Source organism: Jatropha curcas, chromosome 11, assembly GCF_041381405.1.
Source record: "Jatropha curcas cultivar XTBG-Jc1 chromosome 11, XTBG_Jcur_1.0, whole genome shotgun sequence".
Classification (NCBI taxonomy): domain Eukaryota; kingdom Viridiplantae; phylum Streptophyta; class Magnoliopsida; order Malpighiales; family Euphorbiaceae; genus Jatropha; species Jatropha curcas.
Genome location: NC_143161.1, coordinates 4,162,964 through 4,187,512, shown reverse-complemented (window position 1 = coordinate 4,187,512; position 24,549 = coordinate 4,162,964). Strand labels below are relative to the sequence as shown.

The following is a 24,549-nucleotide window of genomic DNA, read 5'->3' as shown; positions in this document are numbered from 1 at the left end:
TGAACCCTTTTTGCAAAACGAAGTAAATACAAGACCGCTAGGCTAAAACATCTGAAACAAGTAACCACGTTGATTTGTAACTGAAACAAAAATGTACTACACATTATTGCTCGTATATATTCAACAGAAACATAAGTCAAGCTTGACTGTCTGATAACTCACATGGCATGCTTCACAAATGAACCCAGTAGTACAACCTGGTGAATTGAACTGCTTATTGGCATCTCTCTTACAATATGGTTTGTTGCAATAATTACATTTTGGAAGATGAAGCCAACAGTTTGAACACAATATGTCTCCACATGCAGTCTCCTCTAGTTCCCGAGTATCTACACATCCTCCACACTCTTCACACCTAGGAATGCAGAAGTTGCATCCCCTGCAATCTGTAAGCAGCCTGTCTCTCTTCTGCCAGCATATTTTCCTTGAGCAGTCAAAAACCATTGTAATCTCATTGCACTTTGGACATATATCCACATCAAGTATGCGATCAATTTTCCTAATTCTTGATGGTGAAGAAGTTCTATAGTGATGATAGAAAATAAGCTGCGGTTTTCTCTGTAATGGATTGATTTGAAGATAGGAGCGAAGGGCTTCAATATGTTCTTTCTTTAAGTTGTGGATATTGTGTATCTGCAGACTGTTTAAGTTGTTTTGATTTTGGGTCAGCGTCTTCACAGCTCTGATAATTCCCTCAGGGGTTAAGCCAGTACATGCTGGTAGGTGGAGCTGAATCAATACAAAATAAAAACGAAACAAGATAATGAGGATTTTGTTTGCATTTGCATACGGACCCTTGAGACTCTACTATACTGTGGACTAGAGGGAAGTAAGCTTCATGTTCATCCTTGAGACTCCACCTTAGCCTCATTAATTTGCTTCTTCAATTGATATAATCTATCCAGCTAAAATTAAAATCTCAATAATGAAGGAGTGCAGGAATATAAAATTAAGGATTTCCATAAGCATACCTTGCTGATAAAAGGATTTTTCTCTATGATCCTTTGAAGTCCATCATCTGTTATTTTTGCACAATTCCTGAGAACTAAAGTTCTCAATCTACAATTTGCCTTTGAAGTAATTTTCATCAGAATCTCATTAGATAACCATGAGCTCAAAGGCCTATCAATGATAATATCCAGCCATGTCAATACATCCCTGTTCACTGCATCCCTAAATGACATGCAAACTTCACTCATATTAAGAAGCTCAAACACAGGAAGGTAAGCCAAGACGAGGAACAGAGCCTCGTGTGGTGGCTCTGGCTCAGTTTCTGGGTTTATATGCTCCTTTCTGGAACTGGGACCAGATTCAAGAGAAGGTTGGATTGACAGAGTCTGCATAGACTCAGTAATGGCAATCTCCATATCCTCAAGCTACGCAGTAATGGTACTGGATTTGCCAAGTGGATTGCTTCCAAAAACGACTTGCAGAAAAAACAATAAAAATAAAGATTCAGTAGAAGGGGAAGAGAGAGAGGGGCAAAAGGATTGTGAAAGGAGACAGTTTCTGTGTATGGACCAACAAGAGCCACATCGCAAGTCGGCTAGAGGATAAGAGTCAAAGCCTTCACTTTTTCTTACTTGCAAAGCAAATGAAGGCATGAAAATTATGTATTGTTATTACTCCTCATAAATTACAATAAAAACATCAAATCATTGACATTTAAATATTAACTAGAAGCTATTCATAGTCATGATTAAACAAATGGTTAAAGTTGTTGCATACATAAATAATTGAAAATGTAAGTGAATGTAGAGTCGCTTGCCAGAGAATGAAAATGTCGATGAGGCTATCCGGTTTGGCAGTCACCCGAATAAAGATGTTCCTTCTTGCTCAGTAAAAAGGCAAGTCTAATTTACTAATAATTAGAAAATCCAAAATATGAGAACTGGCAAATATAATACACATTCATATTTGGCCGTATAAGCTACGTGTAACTGATGGAATGCGATGCTAGAATTAATCAAGGAAAAAAAAAAAAGCATTTTTCATTCTAGGAAGATAAAAAGAGTGTTGTCTAGTGGGTGGAAGAAAATTTTTAATATTACACTCAGTAATTTAAAATACAAGAAAAGGAAAGGAGGAAACTTTATGATATAAATAACAACATAGACTGAGTGTGGAACTCAAATTTGCAAACCATCATTGTTCTAAAGGCTCAACAGCAGTCTTAAAAAGCAGGATGTAAACCTTGTCAATTGAAAAATACAAGAAGCCTCCTATCGAATGAGTAACATATGAACCAAAGCTAGTTCCCACTATGCAATGCCAAGCTGGACCATATGCAGAGTCAAATTCCTGGAGGATTACAGAACAAAAAAAAGGAAAATTGGATTATTCATATTAAATGAAAAGTCCTGTCAACAAAATCCATACAATCAAGCTGGGAAAAAAAAAATCCTAAAAAGTTATTTGGCAACAATTGGAAGAAATTTTTCTCTTGTATTGACATATCAACATTAAAAGGAATGCTTTTTTAAAAGAGCATGCAATAAAATTCTATACGGTTTATATTACACACACACACACACACACACACACACACACAAGGAAAAAAAAAAATCTTAACCCATTGAGTCCATAGTTTCACCTTGCCATTTGAAAAAATGTCACTTTGCACCTTCACGTTATCTTTAGAAAGTACCATCCAAGTTAACATTCGCTCAAACTACCACACACAGTCGAATTCCATCCGCAATCATTTGCAAATATATATATATATATATATATATATAAGTCAAAACACTCAATTTTGAGTCTGTTTTTGCTGGAATGAACTATCGTGGCCAGGGCCAGATTACACCAATCTGATCAAGTAAACTACAGATACTTTTGTAAAACCCATGGTGACATTGATTCCACAGTCACCTGGTTTGGTTCTATCTTCATACAATAACAAGCTGTCAATTACTCGACAAATAAAGTGAAATTGATACCTGATAATTAAAAAGATAGTATTGCTATGTTTAATGGATTATCAAGAGAGTCGCAGAGTCTCACAGTCACATGCTAGAAACAATGCTATTTTTCAAAAAGATGATAGATCCTATTTGTTTTCCTTTTCCTTTGCCATCGTAACATGAACATATTTAAGACCTCATCCAAACATGAAGCAAACCAGCAATCCATTTCACTAGGCAAGCAGGCTGGTATTGGATATCCTGTCAAGCATATGATTCTGAACATGACTAACTTGAAATCATCCCAGTTATTGTTTTACTATTTTGACTAGAAAGCTTTCTCTAATTAATTGACCACCATTATTTGTGGCATTCTACAGAAACCTAGATCATACTATATTTTACCCTAATACAGAATTAGAGATGCAATTTCAACACAAATTACTAGGTGATACTATCAAGTTAATTCAGACTTGCCTGAAAATAAAAATGGAATACAATTGTCAAAGGGAAAAAAAAGTGTGATGCTAATTCAATAATAGTAGGCAATTCAGTATAAGTTATTTAATCTTGTGATTTGCAAAACAATTATTCATTAGCGTTATTAATCTCAGACTAGAAAAGGGGCAAAGGATACAACACGAAAGCTGTTCGTTCACTTTTCAGTTTCACGCCTGTGAACAATTTGGTTCATTCCACTTTCAAACTCAAAATAAGCAATTAAAGTTTTACAGAAAAAGTTCAGAACAATTACAGTTAACAGGACCACAAGTATTTAAAATTTACCATGTGCTTTGTACTGTCATCATTCATTACTAATGATATTCAATCCCATTATGGAAACAGAAAAAAACACAATACTGACACGCAATTGGACCGCCTCTATGCACACATTCACAAGAATCCTTCACTTTATGCATTCAAAAAAATTTCATATAATTGCAAAACCACAGACTATTCACCAAGACAGGAAGTTAATTTCCAACAAACATTTTCAAGAAGAATTCGTCTCAGGAAAAAAAAAAAAAAAAAAAAAAAAAAAAAAAAAAAGAGGACACTTTTATTTCAAGCGTTAAAAAAACAGAATTACCATAATAAAGCAGACCCGTTTAAGCTTGCACTATCAAACAAAGATCAACACCCAGAAAAAACAGGATTGACAAATTTAACAAAACCAAAATTCAAACCTTCTTAAGTGCAAGCGCAAGGCGTTTGCTATCAAGTTTTCCAGGCATGGAGTCGAGCTGGTTACGAGCACATCTAAAAGCTCGTGTTTGCAAAGGAATGGGCATATCAGAAGCTCTAACACGAACATTGAGTCGATCATATTGTTCTTGCTGCTCTTTGGCTTTCTTTTTCTCTATTAAACTGCTTAAGAACCGACTTCTCCTCTCCAGTTCCAACTCTGCCCCCTCCATCGTACCCGAGATTCTTCTCCCTTATCGTTTCATCACTCAAACAACTAAAATCATAAAAAAATTCTTTATTTTGAGGACAAAACAGCTAGATGCAGTGGTTAGTGGAAATGCAAAACAAATGTTTGAGGAAAAGCCACCGAGAAGAGAAAAAAGAAACAAAGAGAGACAAGACAAAAGCAAAAGGGATGTAAGAAAAAGGGCGGAGAGAGAGAGAGAGAGAGAAGAGAAAAAAGAGGAAAGTTTATTGGACGTGCAATAATGTATAGGTTGGTAATGGTTATGGTTGTGGTTATGGTTATAGATGCGTCTCTTTTTCTTTTCTTTTTCGAGCTTTTATGTTTTGGGCATCGACGAGGACGTTGTTGGGCTAAGCATGGAGGGGACAATCAACTATATTTACTTTGATTAGCGGGAACTCTGCAGCCGACCAAAACCGAACCCAATATGTGTGTATTAGTGAAAGACTGGAGGAGTTGATGCCTTTCATGCTTCCATTTCTATTATTGACTGTAGAAATTAAAGTGTTTGTTTCGCACTCGTCGACTGTGACTGTGATGTCATTTTTTATAGTTTTACGGGATTTCTTCTTTGATTGATTTGTTAGTCACTTAGACAAAAGCTTTTTGAGGAACATGTTGGAGTCCTCTATTCTTAAGTTGCAAGTTAAATAAGCAAATCATCCTCTGCTCTAGCGGTCTGATCTAGTGGTAAGGTGATGTCCTGAAACTTTCCTAGGTTCAATTATTAATTCTGTAATTTTTAATAATAATTTTTGAGCCCATCATGCCATTTTAAAGTTTAGAGATAATTTTATGTGTTAGGGGCTTTTAAATTTTGGAAGGATGAAGAAAACAAAATGTAGATTTTTAAGCACTCACTTATTCAATAGCCATCCTTAGTGAGGGGCCCTACCATTGTTAAGATAAACAAACGGCAATTGCGGGAAAAAAAGAGGAAAATGTGGAATTTATATATGGTTGGACTGGTCTTCAATGTCCCCTTCCTGCCCTGACAAAGAGGGAATCTTATAGGACAACTGGTTTTCAAGGGCCACTTGGTAGTTGGACCAATGAAGCTTAGGACTCATCACTCATCAGGACTCAGGAGTCCAGGTGCTTTTCATTGTAGGTGCTAGCAAAGGGAAATACATCCAAGACACACTACTAGAATAAATCTAATATAACAGAGTTTATTACATTAAAATGTTGAATCGAATTCCTTTTTGTTGTCTTCTTCAACAATATGATTTCACTAAACCCATCTCAGTTGGAACAAAAATCTTTCATAACTTTATCGGAAATCACTCTCACTTGGCAGAAAATATAAATTTAATGGGGATTAAGGATATTTATATCTTTTTATAAGCTCTTTAATGAAAGAAGTTAAATTTTTTACGGAAGAACAATATGGTATAATAATAAAAAATTTAAAAATAAAATAATATATTTTCAAATTATAAACGTCTAGAGTAATTAATTTTAATATAATATGAAGAGAAATTTATAATTTTTCCATCATTATAAAAGTCTAGCGAGTTATTTTCGTTGAAGCTCGGCATTTTCAGCGCAATAAAAAAAACGGCGCGTTCCGGATCGCAATTTCAGGCCCATAATCATCGACAACAAGACGTGGCTTCTTCGTGGAACAGTGAAGCTGAGACTCGCACAGTCTCTCAGTCCTCGACTCCTCGTAAATGTGTTCACTACAAAACCCTTTCCTTCAATTAACAGAGTTGTTCACTTCAAGCATCAATTCTCTTCCAAGGGTCAGTAATGTCCCTTCTTCTCTTCGACTACCATTACCTCAAACCTACAAACACGGCTTTAGGTTAAGGGCACTGTTGTCCATACAAGAAATTCCCCCAAATGCCCTTCGCCGGAAGAGCGATTCGCTGTGGAGAGGCGGTTTCAGTCTAGGTATAGACTTGGGATTGTCTCGCACTGGCCTTGCCCTCAGCAAAGGCTTCTCCTTTCGTCCTCTAACGGTAATCAATTTGCTTTATTTTATTTTTGATTGGATTAAAATTGAAATTTTAATTTTGCTTTAGCTGTTTTAGGTTTTGGAGTTGCGAGGACAAAAGCTTGAGCTCCGGCTTCTTGAAATTGCAGAGGATGAGGTATAAATTTCTCGCTAATAATACATAATAAAAACAATAAAAACACTAACTTTAATATGTTTGTTTTAAATTTTTTTTTTTTATATGATGAATGAGACTTCGTAGGAGGCAGATGAATTTATAATTGGGCTTCCTAAGTCTTCAGATGGAAAAGAAACCCCCCAATCCAACAAAGTTCGTTGTGTTGCTGGAAGGCTTGCTGTTCGAGCAGCTGAAAGGTGAACTTTAACGCACAGTTGGGAAAAACTCATGCAAGAATTGTTTCAAACACCATGTTAATATATAATGAATTCTATTTAGGTTATTTTCTTTATTATCGTAAAACCAATAGTATTTAACTTTAGGAGACTTGGATATATACTATGATGATATTTGTGTGGTTTGACAATGAGCCTAGTCCAATTAAATCTAATTCTTGCAATATCAAACCCATTTCCAAACATGAGATTTGACAAAATAGAATTTTTGAATTGAATGCTTATGAAATTTAGCTTTTCAAACTGGGGTAGCATTTTGATGTCTATTTATATGCTCTATCCTTCATTTGTAAGTATTAAAATCCCATTGCTTATATTTGTGTATTTTTAAGAATTTAGTTTGTGAAAAACATATTTATTCAGTCTATTGGTTTCCTTTATTCTTGATTTATTGCTTTTGATGATTTTAGAGTATCCACCTTTTTGTTTCTGCATATGGGTATTGATTTCAGTTTATGAAATTTAGGGGCTGGAGAGTGTATCTGCAGGATGAACATGGGACATCGATGGAAGCCACTTACCGTATGATTGACATGTAATTATCGATCAGAAACATTTTGTTTTATTCATACTTTTGGATTTGAGTAATTGGTGGTCACAAACTAATTTATAAATTAAATTTGGTGTTATCTTGCCTAATCATCTCTATCCCTGAACCACTTGAATTATGTGAATTCTTTTGATTTGCATGCCGCGAGTTTTTCCTCCTAAACATACTTCATGGCATTTGGAGTGACATATTTTGATGAACAGTTTGGCATCTCCATCATATATACAGAAGATGAAGAAATTCTTTTGATATCCTATTCGTCATGTCTGATTCTTTAAGTTTGAGGTACTGCGATAAAAGAACAGCTGGAATAGAAGAGTTGATGTAATTGATAAATTGATTTTGGGGATTGAAATGCAAAATAGTGGAATAGGAATTTGAGTGCTCATGATTTTTTGCAATTAAGCAATGGTTTTCCTTCCCCTGGCAAAATACTAGTTAGTAGAGGTGGTTGCATTATCTGAAGATGCCATATTACAGACAATGCATAAAAGTTTTCTGCTTATCAGTCAGATAATATGCAGTTGCATGGAGGCAAATAACGTTGATGGATAGATAATTGTGTGAACTATTTCAGGGGCCTTCGCAAGAGTGCTCGGCAAAAGAGCGTTGATGCCTATGCAGCTGTGGTATGGAATGAAATTATTTTACGTCTTCGTATGAGAAGGATACTGCTGTATGCAAAATATTGTCCTCGCTAGAAACTATCTCAATTTTCTGTTTTCTTATATTGTTTACTGGCATTTTTCTCGTTGCAGATGGTATTAGAGAGATATTTTTGCATGTCAGGGGAGGGAACTGAACTTGTCGTGCCAAAGCAATTGGATCTACAAGATAAACTTCGAAAAGGTCCTCCCAAGGACCTTGATTTTTATCCAGAGTGAGATTAATTCAATGGCAAACTTTAATTTTTCACCAAGATTCAGAATTCCAAGCAATCCTCTGGTAATGCCAACATGTTTGGTTGGTCATAACGGAATGAAATTTGGATTTGTTGTAATATTATATATCTTTTATTTGATTAAAGTTAATCACATTTTACCTTCTACGCGCAACTGTATATAGAGGAATCAAATTCTGTACAGAGATGGTTGTGACCCTGGGAAACCAAGAAGTTTTTATCCTGCTAATGTTGGATTATTGTTCTATTTGCTCCAAAAACTATTAGTTGCACTAACAACAATGAATATATTTAAACATAGCATTAGTTTCCACTGAATAAACAAAACACTAATACAGCACCTGGAATCTAGTTCCACACATTTAAGAATGCCTTTAGATCTATATATTTATATCTTGATCAATGTTATTTCCACTCAAGGCTATGTGTTGGTAAGTTTGACTTTGAACTCTAGCCAAATCTTAAATAACGGTAAAAAAAAAAAAGTTACATGCATTTATGATTCGGATTTATAATATAAACCAAACTAAGATTTACTACGGTTTGACAAGTACGACCAGAGACCTGAGATCTCCCACTCTATCTACTCATGCCTTCTTCGACCTTCGGTGGCACTGAAGCCATCTCCAGGCTCCGGTTCTTCCTCTCCACATTGCCATGCCATCCTACAACAAAGACCCAAAATATATAATTAATTATAAGAACCCTATCAAATTTAGAAGAACCCATAATAGTTGAAATAATACCCATAAAGAAAGTCCAAATCTTTTTACCTATAGACAAGTCATATCCACGGGTTTTAAGCTCACGATATTCTTGGCATAAGGCACAATATTCGCAGCAGCAATGAACCAAACAATCCCCACAAGGGCTCTCCTTCAATGCGTGTTGCTGCCTCAGTTTTCCTCTATAGAAGCATGAGTAGCAACAGGCGAAACCAGTCACACATGCAATTAAGGTGTATAGTGCTCCATTCACACCACAAGCTGCACCATCAACACCTCATAACTACTAAAAGATTATCTCAAAAAAAAAAAAAAAAAATCAATTACTCAAGCTAAGTAATTAATAAGTTTAATTAATTAAAGATACAAACATTAGTTGTAATTAATTACTTACCTGATGATCCTTTGTCGACAATCTCAGCAATTTGTCCGAAAGTAACACATGGGCACCAAAATGTTATACAGCCTGTAAAACCGACCAACAAATAATTTAGAACATGACATGAATTTCCAAAAATCATCCATTCCCACGCTCTAATAACTAGCGCGTGCGAAAAACGCGCCACCTTAGAAACAAGCAAGCAGCCAACTACTTTCTGAAAGTTCTTTAACTTACAGTTTCGCCAGTCGGAGAAGCAGTCACAAAGCCCCGAGGACCACGGTTCCTTGTTCTTAGATTCAAGAGAAATATCACTACTATAGTACGAGTTGGACGTCGTGCTCACCGGAATCCCAGTCGTAGTCGCATCCTGACTAAACACGGAAGTTGTACCGGAATATTTGTCGTAAGAAGATGGATTTGTTGGGTACATGATGGATAGATCGGTTAAAATTAGATTCGAAAGAGGAAATGTTCAGTTGGAATTGTGCGAGAGAGAAAACTGCAAAATTTAATTTAAGAATAATTGGAAGTTAGACGATAATAAAAGAAGTGATGAGGTTGAGACTTGAGAGGGTTGAAGTTGAAAGAGTCAGTAGACTTCACCAGTCAATACGGCTAGCGCCAGAGCGTGTAAGTAGCCAAGAAACTACCTTGAAGTGACAGCTTACATATACTTAAATTCGCCAAACCATATACTTTAAAGATATCCTTTTCTTTTTGTTTTTCCTTTTAATTTGTTATTGAATGTCAAAAAATATGAGCAATCCTTTTGATTATCGAATAATTTTATTGTTGAATAAAATTATTTTATAAATTAATTTTTTTTAATTCATTGGAAGCTTTAATGAGTGAAAATAATACTGTCAACTATATAATATGAGTAGTTTTTTCCTTGACTCATCAAATTAATGAAAATACTAATCGAGATAACTCGAATTCGAGATCTCTCACTCTTCATATAAATAAGAATATCAATCAAATTACCACCTGATTAGCTATAAATTAAAATATTTAATAATTATAATTTTGTAGACTTAAATTTTTAATAGATAAAATGAAAGTTGAAAATGTCATTAAATTTTTTGTGGAAAGTACGAAACTAAATTTACGTGTTTAACATTTTTTTTCAATTTTATGATTAATTATAAATTTAGTGTCTCAATTTTTTAAAATTTTCATTGGCAATGGGTGTTTCGATCGGGTCTCTCTCAATAAGAAAGAACGATCTCTTCCCTTCTTTCATGAGAGGTGGTTCGTCTAGAAATCACAGCACCACACTGATGTCGCCGGGAAGAAAGTGGAATGGGAAGGTGACGACACTGCAATCGTGAAACAGAGAGGAAAAGAGAGATTTGGTCCTCTCTTGAAACCCTAAATGATGATTATATACCATGGTTTGGTTCACTTCAAGTTTGATTCAACTCTAAACCATATAATTCTTGATTTGTTCTTGATTTTAATGGGTTTGAGTTTAAAAAATCCAACTTAGCACGCTCTCCGTCTTACTTATATATCCGACTTGTCACGTAAGTCGAAAACACCTGATTAAAATTTTTTTTTGGATTTAAACACCTGATTACAAACATTTTCTGTAAAACGCTAAAATAAAAAATTTTCAAAAAATTGAGACATTAAATTTGTAATTATCCATTTTTTAATTATGTAAAAGATAAGAAAACAAGTTTAATTAAAAGATACTCATTAAACTTTAATTTAAATTATATTCATAGTAGATGAAAATTGACAAAATGATTGAATTAAAATATCAATCCTTTCTAAGTAGTTGGCATTGATAAAGTTTGGGCGGAGATATAACAAGTAACTGTGGTTGTAACGTGTAAGTAGGTTTCCAGGACAAGAGAGACTAGACTTTTTAAGATTTTTTTAATGGTGGGATTGAATTTTCTTTTTGTTGTATAATAATATCGTAGGCTAAATAGATCTTTTAAATGGAGATGATGCAATTATTCTTCAGGACAAAAAAGAAAAAAGATGGTGGGGTTATGTAATTAAAATTTTGGAACCCCATCTTCATCATTATGTTGCTATCACCATTAATAGACTAATTAATAGGAATCATCCTTCTTTAGGATCTTGTCTGGTTTGGATAAATAGGCGGGGAGGATGTAATTTTCTGAAAGTAGTAAAATCTTTTTATTTGGTTTATAATATCAATAATTTGAGGGAAAATTATTATTTAGTCTCTGAGGTTTTATATAATTATTTAGGTAGTCCTCACATTTATATATATATAACGTCCCTAAGGTTTGCCACCGTCCTATTAATTGGTCATTCCGTCAAAAAAATACACTTTTTCTTTTAATTTTGAGAAGAAAAGACGAAATTATCTTTTGGAAAAATAATTATTTCGTCCCTGAGATTTGTCATAATTATTAAGTAGTCCCCGACATTTATACAAATTTTATAACGTCCCTGACGTTTACTTCCGTCATATTAATTAGTCCTTTCATAAAAAAAAATACACTTTTTCCGTTAATTTTGAGTGAAAAAGACGAAATTATCCTTTATAAGTTTTCATTGACATTATTATTAATCCATTTCCTCTAAAATACCTCAAACTCACATTTTCACCATCTTCCTCAACTCAACGCGGTCTTCATTGCCACCACCGTGTCAATGAAAACTATCATCTCCGTAATCAGATCACCACCAAAACTAAAACTCAACATCCAAACTCAATCAAGCCATCATCACCCTTCATCCATTTATCTCTCTCTCCTTGATTAGAGGATTTAGGTTAGTTTAATCATTCTATTAAAAATTAACAGCAAAAAGATTGTTTTTTGGACTACTTAAATAATTATGGCAAACCTCAGCGACGAAATAATTATTTTGCCTTTTAGTTTTTGTTAGTGATCTGGTTATGGAGATGATACTTGACAGAGACACGGTGGTGGTAATGAAGACCGCATTGGGTTGAGGGAGATGGTGAAAATGTAAGTTTGAGGTATTTTAGAGCAAATAGATTAATAATAATGTCAATAAAAACTTATAAAGGATAATTTCGTCTTTTTCGCTCAAAATTAACGGAACAAGTGTATTTTTTTTATGGAATGACCAATTAATATGACGGAAGTAAATCTCATGGACGTTATAAATATTTGTATAAATGTCGGGGACTACTTAATAATTATGGCAAACCTCGGGGACGAAATAATTATTTTTTCAAAGGATAATTTCGTCTTTTTTTCTCAAAATTAATGGAAAAAGTATATTTTTTTTATGGAATGACCAATTAATATGACGGAAGTAAATCTCATGGACGTTATAAATATTTGTATAAATGTCGGGGACTACTTAATAATTATGGCAAACCTCGGGGACGAAATAATTATTTTTTCAAAGGATAATTTCGTCTTTTTTTCTCAAAATTAATGGAAAAAGTATATTTTTTTTACGGAAGGACCAATTAATATGACGATGGCAAACCTCAGAGATGTTATATATATATATATATATATAAATGTCGAGGACTACCTAAATAATTATGTAAAACCTCAGGGACTAAATAATAATTTTCCCATAATTTAACTTATGTATTAATAGGTCATTTTATTTTTTTTATACTATTTTTTTCTATTCACATTTGAAATTTCACTCTCCCTTGTAGTTATTTTTTGAATTTCATCAAACTCATTATTGATATATAGAAGATAAAACTCATGAAAACAAAACTTAATAAACAACGACTTGACTATATGAGCAAAAAAAAAAAAAAAAGACAAATTAAAAAACAGTGACGACGTTGAAAATGATCACAAATTCACAATCGTGATAAGGATTCCCATGACAAACATGATTTTGAGCCTTAAGTTATACTATTCACACTATAATTAACATATGATTAACCACGAATGGAAGTAGATAATCAATTCTATCGATTCATGACTCCGTCGAACACCGGTGCCGTAGCCGGAGTTGCAGCCATTCTCTGTGCATTTTCATGCCACCCTATCCAAGATTACAGGTAAAAAATTATGAAAATATGAATGAAAAGGAAAAAAGAATATATATCCATGATTGAATTAACAGTTATATAATGTAAAACTCACCGATAGACATGTCGAATCCGCGGCTTTGGAGCTCTCTGTATTCTTGACAAAGGGCACAAGTCTCGCAGCAACAATGAACCAGACAATCATTACAAGGCCTCTCTTGTAGCATATATTGCTTTCTTAGTTTAGATCTGTAGAAGCAAGAATAAATGCAGGCACAACCAGTAAAACATGCAAGTAGCCCATAGAGAGCTCCACTAGTTGCACAGGCTGATCAAGAACAATTAAACAAGAATTAATAATCACATACAGTTATAATTAATTATCAAATTAATCATGCTCAATTAATTAATTACATGTTGCTCCCTTGTCTACAATTTCAGCAATCTGTCCGAAAGTGATGCAGGGGCACCAGAATGTTATACAGCCTGCAATATGAATATCCACAACCAAAATATCATCGTCCATCATGCATAAAAATCTAGCGCGTCTCGTACACGTTCCATGGATTTTAAAAAAGGATTCAAAGGTCACTTACAATTTTTGACGTCGGAGCAGCAACCACAAAGGCCTGAGGACCAGCCTCCTTCAAGTGCATGGTGGTGTTGATGGAGGGGAGGTTGAGGATTCACCGGAACACCGGTGGCCCGTACCTTGTCGTAGGAGTCCTGATTTGGTGGGTTTATGGACATGCTGCTTACTAATTGATATTGGTGATGGATCGAAAATTCTATGCAATGAAGAAAGGCAGCAGAAATATAAGCAATGAATTGTTTTGTGGTCTAAAGGGCTATACAAGTACATGTGCGAAGTTTAGTCGTAACCAAGCAGCCGGCATGATATTTTTTTTTTTTTTTTTGTTTTTTAGAGAAGAAAGCCGGCATGACTTAATCTGTACGGAAAAAGATTTTTATTTCATTAACTTAATAAGTCCCAATACATGGAAATAAGTGGTTGGCATAAAAAAGGCAATAGATAAAATAATAATAATAAAGAGTGAATCAGAAAAAAAAAAAGTAATAATAAAGAGTGATATTTTTAAAATAAAATCAACTATTGACCAAGTGTGTGTACATAAACACACGTACGTGATGAATGGATATACATTCAGTATAATAATTAATATTTTCTATATTAATATTTAGTATTTATAAATAGGTTAGTAAAATAAAAATTTAGTATTATATTGACTTTCCTAGTTGAATAACCGGAAAATAACAAAATCTTAATGGAAAGACTGTATAACTGAATAACAATAATAATAATAATAATATAAGTAAAAGAACATTATTTAATTAATTTTTAAAAATTGAAATTCGAACTTATGACTAAGTACATAATTCTCCTATAGTAATACAACGGGCGTACCAACCACGGGATGATACCGGGCAAAATAAGGCCTGAGTGCAGGTTACAGGAAAATTCTTGCCTATTATGACTGTTTATGAAAATATAAAAATGGGAAATGCACGTGTCAGGCCATCTAAATCTAAAAGCGACCCGTTAATGTAAGTCAAGGAAGGAAATTATATTATTTGAAATCAGGCCAACTACCTATTTTATAACTTGAACAATTACAACTGTTGTGACATAAACAATTATCTGAAGGGAATTCATAAATAAATAAAAAAATCCAATCTTGAGTTTTAATTACTATTGAATTGGAAATTAAAACTTATATATATATATATATACTCACACACACACGTAAACTCGACTTTTTGTTTAAGAAACTTGAGTAATTTCTATTTAAATCAATCGGTCACTGTTAGATCAACAATTTTAATAGCAATTGAGGTTTAGAGTCTCATCTCAAGAGATGGAATAGGTGATTGGAGTTGATTTGTAAATATATGTATCTTTCCTCCTCACTATTAAGTATTAAAATTAAATCCACGGCTTTGGTTTAGTTTTTATTGGGCTGAAGTAATAACTGAAGTCCAACCCATTAGTAATTGGGCGGGGGAAGCCCAACCCAAAATTGAAAAACCCATTACTGTTTGTCGGTGTTGGTAATATGAATTTATTATTTGCACCAACTGACGGGTGAGTGGCATTAGCATTGTGCACTTGATTGTAATTTCTAAATTTTTTAGAGACGGGATTATAAATCTTTTCCATTTAAATACTTAAAATAGTGAAAATCAAAAACTTCATGTCATTGACATAATTATTCCACAAATTTATTATTGTTACTACTAACAATTATGATTAATTTAGGGTGTGCTAAGGATTTTCACTTTCTTTCTCAAAAAAAAAAAAAAAAAAAAAAAAAATCAACTAAGGACTAGATTCATATGCAACTAAAGTACTTTCAACAATTGCTTCTCCATATTTAATTTTAATAACTAATATCTAACTTTAGTGTATAAGAACTAATAATCCCATATATAGTATAAGATAAATAAGTAGATGTTGAAGTGTGTTAGGTTACAAATGATGGCATTTATAGAGATAGAAGAAAAAAAAAAGTACAATGAAAACTTATGAGTAAACTTTATCAATTTGATTTACTTTAAAATTAATATAAAAATAACTATTCATATCATTAAAAATTCATTAATTAATAAGTAATTTATTTATATCATTCAAATTATAAAAATTATCATTTAAAATGTTATTAATGATCTAATATTATAATAAATCAATTATATTTAATATAATTTAATTCAGTAAATAAACAATTATAAATTCAATTTATTTTTACATTAACTTAAAAAATTGCCTATAACATTAAAATCTATAAAATAATTAATTTATTCATTATCATTAAAGAATATATGAATGGTTACTTAACATGTTACTCCCCTCTCCATTAAAATTTGATAATTTTTTATTTGTTTCAATTTAATTGACATTTTTAGAAAATCAAAGTAATAATTGTCTACATAAAAATCTATACTAATTTTTATTTCAATTAAATGAGAATTAAGTAAGTAAAGGGTAATTTTTAATGTGATTCAATCATTTTTTTAATTCTTATAAAAAAATTTAAAAACCGCAAAACTTAACAAAATAGAGTATTAATTCTCTTTTATTATTAATAATAAATTACTACATCCGTTCCATAATACTTGTCACATTTGAGAAAATAGTTTGTTTCAAAATATTTATCACATTTGTAGTTTTAAGGAGTAATAAACCTATTTTTTCATATTTACACTTTATATATGACTAATAATTATTACTCCAGTTTAATGGTTTTTTTAGAGAATTAGTATTAAAATTAAGGGTAATATATTCAATTTATTCAATAATTTATCGTAACTTAGATAAATTTAATAGTTTTTTCAAGGGATGTGAAATTTCAAATGTGACAATTATTATATAGAGATAATATATCTAAAGAAATTAAATTCAGTAAATAAATGATGAGAAATTCAATTTGTTTTAAAATCAACATAAAGTCTAAGCCATTATTTTGAGATTTTACAGGCAATAATACCACTTACACTAAAAATGTTACTTGTCAATTATTTAAGAATATTTGGAAAATTTTCCAATATGGTTTTATTTATTACGTGACACACGTATAGATATCACATTTATTCAAAAGTTAACGAAAGACCAATTAACTATGAGCAAACAAATTAAAATAATAATAATAATAAAGAACAATAACAACTTTGAATGTGATAGTAATCGTGATAAGGATTCACCACTCCATCAAACAAACATGGTCCTGATGGCTTCTTAACCACATGATTAATTTTATCGGTTCATCCCTCCTTCAAACGCCGGTGGAATATGTGCTGCCATTGCCTCTCTCCGATTTTGTCTCTGCACATTTTCATGCCATCCTATCCATTTTCAAAAAGGAATAACCAAAAAGAAAAAATAATTTAATCTTGGAAAATGTAAATTAACTCTAGAATTTCTCTTCTTTTTAATAGTAATTTCTTCCTAATTAAAATAAAGAAATAATTAATTATTAAGCTAATATATGAAGTTCTATCATCTACTGTTTCTCCCACAGTAGTTGAAGTTAAAAATGAAAAATACTGACCAATAGACATATCAAATCCACGGCTTTGGAGCTCTCTGTATTCTTGACAAAGGGCACAACTCTCGCAAAAATAATGTACCAAACAATCATTACAAGGCTTCTCTTCTAACATAAACTGATGCCTTAGTTTCGTTCGATAGATACAAGAATGAACAGACCCAATAAGGCAGGAAACAACGCAGTAGATTGCTCCACTCGTTTTACAACCTGAAACAGTTCACAAAATGTAATTATCTCATGTAGTATAACTAATTATCTAATTAATATATGCTTAACTAATATAATAATTACCTATTGTTCCTTTGTCTACAATTTCAGCGATCTGTCCAAAAGTGATGCAGGGGCACCAACATGTTATGCAACCTGAAATGCTCATTCAAGCAAAATATGTTAACTTGCTATATAATGCATAAACTGATAAAAGAATGTCCAGAAGCTAATTAATTAGCGTACAATTTTTGACATCGGAACGGCAGTCGAAGAGGCCTGAGGACCAAGGTCCTTCACGTCCTTGGTGGCTTTGATGGAGGGGATACTGAGGATTCACCGGATCACCGGTGGTCGGAGACGATGAGTTTGATTGGTTTTCTTTAGAGCCTTCATTTGGTGGGTGCATGGACATAAGATTATAGGATTGATAGAAAAATCAATGCAATTAAGATAGGTTGATGAAATAGTACAATTTTTTTTTATATATATATAGAAGAAGTGTAAGGAAGTACAACTTAATACATAAGCATGCATGAAGCCACCATGTACGCTCTGAAAAAACCTTACGGGCTGTTTGTTATAATTTGATGGTTTTAGTATTTTATTTTCTGAAAATAGAAGACAGCTTCTTTTTTTTTTTTTTTTTTTTTTCAAACCTATGAGTCGTTAAAATTACTTCCAGCTATCAAATTTATCCCTGTTATTATCAACCATTGGAAGATTTTAATTTACCTTTTATTCAAAAACATGAACTTTCCATCTTTATGTGAAACAACGAATATTGCATGTACTTGTAAAGCTTTGTTATTTGTTGTTCTCTATTATATTTTTTTTGGAGAAGGGAAGATTCTCCCGTTTTGTTTAGAGACAACGATGTTATCTAATTAAAAATAACTCAAGAAATTTGTTGATAAGAAGTTTATACAGTTTGAGATTTCAAAAATACATTGTAATAAATTATTTTACGAGGATAGTATTGCATACATTAACCGTACGGTTCAATTATATACCAAACCAATAACTAATTGTCATCAAAGAAAAACTATATACAATTTATTATTTTTAGTAAAAAGATATTGTTTATATGAGTTGGCGTATGGATATATGGATGTACTAATATATTATTATTAGGTGTAGGCATTGAAAAAGGCATAAACAGCTAAATTTTAGCATCTCTAATCCACCATTACCTTGCTAATTCAAGGGCTGCGGCCCATTATCTAAAAGTAAAAAAAATAAATGTCACATGAGGCCCAATGAGGCCCGATTACTTTGATATTTTCCTTTGCAATCAGCCATTCAATTGAGGTATCATACAGGTAGACCATTCAATTATTGCAATTCACAATAAAAAGCCGAAAATATTGGGATAAAAAAGGAACTTTCTTTTCTTCATTACCAACAATTCGAATCTTTTGACAATAACAGGAAATAGGCAGCACTAATAGTAGTAGTAGCAGGGTGACCATTTTGCACACCACTAAAATTCCCTCTTTACATTATATATTACGATTATATATTTTGATATTACATTCTTGAAAACAGAACTACATTAGGAGTGGGCTGAAAAGAAAGCAAGTAGGCCCACCAAAGGAGCATTGATGTAAGTTGTGGGCTCAGACTCTTGAAAATACGGTCTTGAATCTGGAAATGCATCCGACACATTGGGCCCACCCACTACCGCTCCAACAAGCACGTTTGGGTTGGGATTTGGGCTTAAGAAATATCGAGACCCTGCTTTGCATCCTATACGGGCCGGGTGGGCCTGAACCGATGGTAAAGAGCTGGCTCTGTGGTGGATCCGCTGTGGGTAACGTTCACCATACCCTACCATGTACGACATTCTAAGTGGATTATCTCCAAGAATGTAGTCCACCTGGTAGGACCCGCAAAAAAAAAAAAAAAACATTTTTAATATTCCAATCATTCCAAATCGAATCCCCTCCCAGCCCCAGTCACGTGAAGAAAAAGGAAATGGGAAATATTATCGTTACCTGACGTTTAGCCAATTGCTTGAGAAGGGCAGGAGAGGCAGTGATCTCTCCACATGGCACGACCTTATTGGCATGGCTTAGATAATTAGAATAAGCCAAAAGCAGGAAAGATAATGACGTAACATGTTGCATGTTACTCCCTCCAGCCTTGAAGATCAGCCCACCTTCAACGATAAGTAAGGTTATATTATTAATGGAAAACACTAGCACACCTGTTTTATCAAATCTAACTATCAAAAATGGCTGAAAGCACATTTCTTTTTCTTTTTTTTTGTTTTTAAAAGAAGCACAATCAATAATTCCACGACTGTAACATAGTTGACAAAAACCAGCTCGTCACGTGCTTCTCTACAATAATGATATGCTTTTTCTCTGGAAAGCTAACGGATTATCAGTCTTGTGATTTAGCTGTCAAATTGATTTCTTTATTTATTAAAAATGATTAATTAGTTGATATAAATATAAATACCCGGAGAATATTGAACTTGAGGATGAGAAATTCCAGGCAGTAAAGAACAAATGAAGCCATCTGCATTTTGCCTGAAAGACTCGAAGTAGTTTGCTTTTCCCATCAACACTTCCTGTAAATAACAAGTAAGTTAAAAGGATCAATATAAAAAGCATTATTAGGTTTGTCTGATGTGTTAGTTTCAATGAATATTTGCTCTTAAATAATAAATTTGTGTAAAATAAGGATTTTGAGCCAGAAGTGAAAACTGAAAAAGCAGATATCGAGAAGTCAGAGTCGCTTTGAGGAAAAGTTAAACATGGAAAGGACGAGAGTGGCAGAAGTTATGGGATAGGAAGAAAGAACACAAGCCTCAGCCTTTAAGCACATGACATGCAGCCAGTTTTATCAATATGTCAGATCTGAAAATGAAGGAAGTGTAGACTTTTTTTTTTTTTTTTTTTTTTTTTTTGGGGTTGGCGACTTGGTTCTGAATTGAAGAGACAATACAACTCTACGGAGACCCGAATTTATTTTATTTTATTATTTTTTTTTAAATTTCAATTATAAGGAATGTCCAGATTAGCTAGCTAGGTTTCATTCACATGATTATAAATAAAGCCAAATTCTAAGCTAATCATGTGCAATCATCAAGCAAAAATTTCAAGTTTTTCGCAAACCCATTTCCCATTAATCTAGGCTTTAACTAAAATCTAAAAATTAATCATGTTCTCTACTTATTCCTCACCACGTGACACACACACATACATTTTCCTACTTTACAAATTTCACGATAATTAACAAAAGAAAGAACACTAGTCCCCACAACATATAAGCTTACAAAAACCAAATGACAAGAGGAACAACAACTATACTACTAAGACGAGACATGTAGTAAATTAAATTAAAATAAAATAAAATATTTTATTTACCTTGGAAATGAGAATGTTAATGCCAGCATGCTTGTTATCCCAACCAAACTCATTAATGGTATCTCCAGCATGCAGAACCACCTCGTTTTTCACTATATACTCTCTGTATTGGCGCCTGCGTGAAGCCTTGTGTAGCCATGCTGCTCCCCAAAGCAATTCATCCTATTTTTCCAAACAAATTTAAAAACTACTCAGTTTTCCTTCCTTCTTGGTATTATAATATAAAATATGCTCATCCAATGGCTGAGATTTAGCGGCGTCCTTACCTGGTAACCGTTAACGTCGCAGTAAAAAGGGCAAACCGCTCGATGTAGACTACCGCTGTACGCACCCCGGTGTGTATCAGCGAACTCGAACACCTGTAATGTTACCGTTTTACACACCAACGGTCAATTTCTCGCGATATTTTATTTCATGATTGTATCTAATGTCTAGTACATAATTACCGTTACTACAGCTGAACTACACTACCACCACATAATTATAATTTATAAACGACCGTTTTCATAGGTACAAATTTTGCCATTTTGGTTCAGCCAAAATTTTTTTTGACTCTAAATAAATTCAAGAAAATTTCCATAGGTATATCTAGTCAATAAATAATTATTGTATAATATAGAAAAGTAAGGGGAGACACAGCCACCAACTCTACCAGGTACACCCAGTACAAGTAATGCTGTTTTGGAATTCTTGCTCACTAATTATCATTATCATGATTTAGTATACACTACCCCCGTAGCCCCACACCCCAATTTAAGACAAATTCTTCTTCGCATTAATTTTCTTAAATTCTTTGTCGTCTAACTTCACTTTAATGTTCTAAGTTCAGAACAAACAGACGTGAGGCCTCAAGGGGGAAAATTGAACATGACGTTGACAGAAAAGAAATTCAATTCCTTAAAGTTAAATCAAAAGAACCGTGGTAAAATGCACAAACGTTCCATTTTTAACCGTGATTTGCACAGATGAAAATGTACTATATCATATCATAAATTTATAAAACTTATTTATCCATCTCTACCAGGAAGGACAGGGAACCAAAAAGGGCAACCATTCAGTGTGACAGCGACGTACCTTAACGGCTCGATCGAGAAGTAATCTCGAGTACGCGGGGTCACGTGATCGAAACACAATGGAAGCAGCGGCCAATGCAGCGGCTGTTTCGCCAGCCACGTCGGACCCTGGGTGGGACACGTCGATCTTATACGCTGTTCGGAGCGTATCCATGTCTTCCGGCCTTTCCCAGCAGTTGTGATCAGAGTAGGGGTCACCTACCTGAACATAAACAACGCCGGGTACTGCCGTTACTTTTAACAGATAATCAGTAGCCCATTTCACAGCCTTAATGGCGTTCTTCAGCTCAGGCCCCATGTTCCTCCCGAAGTCAATAATGCTCCATGAAAGTAGAGTCGTAGTAAATGCCATTGGAAACCCGAACTTAATGTTGTCTCCGGCGTCGTAATATCCTCCCGTTAAATCCCTCTGCAACAACAACAATAATAATAATAATAAAGACATGAAAACTGCAATGCCATTGTCATTATCAAGAAAACAACAAATTTTTATAATGTTAAAAATGAGTTTGAGAATTTTGAGTGAAGACTACCCCAACGGAGGCTCCGTCGTGCAAGGCTGAATCGCGGCGCCATTTAACCCGTTGATCTGGAGGAAGCTTGCCGGACCGCTGGCCTTCGAAGAAGAGAATGCTCTTGCGGAGAGCGTCGTGGTAATCGTGTGCGCCGCAAGAGATTGGACTGACAAAGAGGAGCAAGAGAAGAGAAGCGACGCGAAATGCAGGAGAAAGTCCCAAGTAAATGTGGGATTTTCGCGCCATTTCCTTCTGCTGTGGATGGAGCAAAGAAGGTAGCGACCTGTCGTGGATTTTATAACGTGGATAATCGGCCCGAGAGAAAAGCGTCATTGGATTCCAGAGGATGGACCAATGAAACTAAAACACGTGGATGGACATGACTGGTTGCAATGCGGATTCCTATGCAAAATATGCTTGACCGGGTCAATTCGGGTTTTGACCGGTTTGGGCAATCCGAATAAAACCCATTTAAGAGAGCCGGTGGAATCACATTCACAGGGTTATGGAATAACAAAACAACGGTTTGATATATGTTCCACCGATCTATTAATGATAGACACGTGGATACATGGGAAGGTGGGTCCTTGTAACATACATCTCGTTGCATCTTGTTAGATGGGATAACGATGATGGTGGAAATGGTAATGATTCTAAAGCGTCAGATATGTTGACTATTTTGGAGGTGTTGGGACTTGGAACTGGACGACATGTGAGCTCCTCTTTGGTTAGTTAGAAAGTTATTACAAAGTTAGAAATAAAATCTTTTTTTTTTTTCTTTATGGGAACAAAAAATAATCTGTGAAGGGAAACGAATTCCACTAGATTGTGATTTGATAAATCTAGCTAACAAGTATATAATTTCCAATAAATTGATAAAAATAACTTACTGAAATTCTTCTACTACTATTTCAATTTAAGCTAGTCGAGATCTACATTTTATAGTTCCGGTGATATTAAAGTCTAATGAATAACTTACTGTAATATTGTGTTCAACAACGGCTTTTCAAATAACTGGTTGAAACGCTAAACATTATTTGTTAGTGTTCAGTAATATAATGTTTGAACCAACTTTTAAAGGTTAAGGTAATGTTTTATAAAATATTAATTTTTGTAACGTTTAACTTTTAATAATTTATAAAAAAATACTTAAACAGCTATTAGTTATTCAAACGTTAAAAAATAACTAACAACCGCAAAAATAATTAATTTTATTGAATAAACGCTAAATGCATTTGTTTGAGTGTTAATCAGAGGTTAAGAGATTTTTGGGCTATTTCTACAACACCTTAGTAATATATATTTTCCCAAGAAGATGTGATTAATAGTTTCCTTATTAACACTTTCTCCTTGTCCCCAAAGTAACTGATTGTGTTAGTGTTAGAAGCAAAAGGCAAAGCCAAAAGAAGAAGGGAGATAAGTGAAAGTGCAGGAGTTAGGGTACGTGGTCCCTATTGTTGTGGACAACAATCGAACCCCCAAGGTTGCATATTGTTGTGGATGGGCATGAAGCAATTTGGTTTATGATTGGGTTTTAGTTGCACAAAAAATTGTTCAATACATATGCTAAGAGACATATAATAATGTTGTACCTTGTCAAAATATTGGATCTCTCTTCATTATTGGGAAAATAATATAATATTTAATGCATTTCAAATAATTGGCCCACTTGCTATTGCTTCAACATATTTGTGAATTGCAATGGCCCATATTTATATTTTCTTTTCATATTTATGTTCTATGAATATTGCCATTTTAAGAAAAGGATAAATAGGTAAATATGTCCTTTGCACTACTATTTACTGAAGAGAATTTGATATTTGAACTCTAGGAGTTTTAGGATTTATATGAAATTAAATTCTCAAAATTTTATGTTTCAGTATGGATGTTAAAGTTAGAATTACCAATAAAATTAACATTTCAATTTTTTTATGTAAGAATTCAAACTTAATTCTTGTTCCGTTTAAGTGGAAATAGGTATACAAATTAAAAAAACCTACTTTTTATACTATAAATTGCACACATTTCACGTGTTAATAAATAATTGACTATTAATATTGATTGAAACAAAATTATTGATATTCCTTCTCTTTTAACTAAATG

At 33.5% G+C, this 24,549-nt stretch overlaps 7 protein-coding genes across 9 annotated transcripts; 1 reads left to right on the top strand and 6 right to left on the bottom strand.

Annotated features, from left to right (window-relative positions):
* Positions 1–52: 52 nt before the first annotated feature.
* Positions 53–1,788, bottom strand: MEE11 (RNI-like superfamily protein). Its single transcript, XM_012216891.4, has 2 exons — positions 972–1,788; positions 53–729 (listed from the first exon to the last, which is right to left on the bottom strand). The coding sequence occupies exons 1-2, from the start codon at positions 1,365–1,367 to the stop codon at positions 121–123; spliced, it is 1,005 nt and encodes a 334-aa protein (XP_012072281.1). The 5' UTR covers positions 1,368–1,788; the 3' UTR covers positions 53–120.
* A 236-nt stretch (positions 1,789–2,024) lies between these two features.
* LOC105634102 (Dynein light chain type 1 family protein) lies at positions 2,025–4,944 on the bottom strand. The gene is made up of 2 exons (XM_012216890.4): positions 4,091–4,944; positions 2,025–2,301 (listed from the first exon to the last, which is right to left on the bottom strand). The coding sequence occupies exons 1-2, from the start codon at positions 4,319–4,321 to the stop codon at positions 2,146–2,148; spliced, it is 387 nt and encodes a 128-aa protein (XP_012072280.1). The 5' UTR covers positions 4,322–4,944; the 3' UTR covers positions 2,025–2,145.
* A 903-nt stretch (positions 4,945–5,847) lies between these two features.
* Positions 5,848–8,405, top strand: LOC105634101 (Polynucleotidyl transferase, ribonuclease H-like superfamily protein). 2 transcript variants are annotated; one of them, XM_012216888.4, is made up of 6 exons: positions 5,851–6,305; positions 6,378–6,437; positions 6,543–6,655; positions 7,161–7,229; positions 7,822–7,873; positions 8,003–8,405. In XM_012216888.4, the coding sequence occupies exons 1-6, from the start codon at positions 6,015–6,017 to the stop codon at positions 8,126–8,128; spliced, it is 711 nt and encodes a 236-aa protein (XP_012072278.1). In that variant the 5' UTR covers positions 5,851–6,014; the 3' UTR covers positions 8,129–8,405. The 2 variants fall into 2 exon arrangements, with proteins under 2 accessions (XP_037495129.1, XP_012072278.1); XM_037639201.2 differs by lacking the exon at positions 8,003–8,405 and having other exon boundaries at positions 5,848–6,305; positions 7,448–7,964.
* Positions 8,406–8,433: 28 nt separating this feature from the next.
* On the bottom strand, positions 8,434–9,969 carry LOC105634099 (protein PLANT CADMIUM RESISTANCE 2). Of its 2 annotated transcripts, XM_012216887.4 has the most exons (5): positions 9,856–9,969; positions 9,487–9,751; positions 9,265–9,336; positions 8,919–9,131; positions 8,434–8,810 (listed from the first exon to the last, which is right to left on the bottom strand). In XM_012216887.4, the coding sequence occupies exons 2-5, from the start codon at positions 9,680–9,682 to the stop codon at positions 8,725–8,727; spliced, it is 567 nt and encodes a 188-aa protein (XP_012072277.1). In that variant the 5' UTR covers positions 9,683–9,751; positions 9,856–9,969; the 3' UTR covers positions 8,434–8,724. The 2 variants fall into 2 exon arrangements, with proteins under 2 accessions (XP_012072277.1, XP_012072276.1); XM_012216886.4 differs by lacking the exon at positions 9,856–9,969 and having other exon boundaries at positions 9,487–9,849.
* A 3,030-nt stretch (positions 9,970–12,999) lies between these two features.
* LOC105634098 (protein PLANT CADMIUM RESISTANCE 2) lies at positions 13,000–14,159 on the bottom strand. The gene is made up of 4 exons (XM_012216885.4): positions 13,807–14,159; positions 13,625–13,696; positions 13,326–13,538; positions 13,000–13,224 (listed from the first exon to the last, which is right to left on the bottom strand). The coding sequence occupies exons 1-4, from the start codon at positions 13,958–13,960 to the stop codon at positions 13,148–13,150; spliced, it is 516 nt and encodes a 171-aa protein (XP_012072275.1). The 5' UTR covers positions 13,961–14,159; the 3' UTR covers positions 13,000–13,147.
* Positions 14,160–16,961: 2,802 nt separating this feature from the next.
* LOC105634273 (protein PLANT CADMIUM RESISTANCE 7) lies at positions 16,962–17,910 on the bottom strand. The gene is made up of 4 exons (XM_012217110.2): positions 17,728–17,910; positions 17,566–17,637; positions 17,275–17,481; positions 16,962–17,068 (listed from the first exon to the last, which is right to left on the bottom strand). Exons 1-4 carry the CDS (start codon positions 17,894–17,896, stop codon positions 16,980–16,982), a joined length of 537 nt encoding a protein of 178 aa, XP_012072500.2. The 5' UTR covers positions 17,897–17,910; the 3' UTR covers positions 16,962–16,979.
* A 938-nt stretch (positions 17,911–18,848) lies between these two features.
* LOC105634097 (endoglucanase 8) lies at positions 18,849–22,726 on the bottom strand. Its single transcript, XM_012216884.3, has 7 exons — positions 22,465–22,726; positions 21,933–22,340; positions 21,125–21,217; positions 20,859–21,020; positions 19,948–20,059; positions 19,479–19,642; positions 18,849–19,360 (listed from the first exon to the last, which is right to left on the bottom strand). Exons 1-7 carry the CDS (start codon positions 22,690–22,692, stop codon positions 19,037–19,039), a joined length of 1,491 nt encoding a protein of 496 aa, XP_012072274.1. The 5' UTR covers positions 22,693–22,726; the 3' UTR covers positions 18,849–19,036.
* Between the last annotated feature and the right edge of the window lie 1,823 nt (positions 22,727–24,549).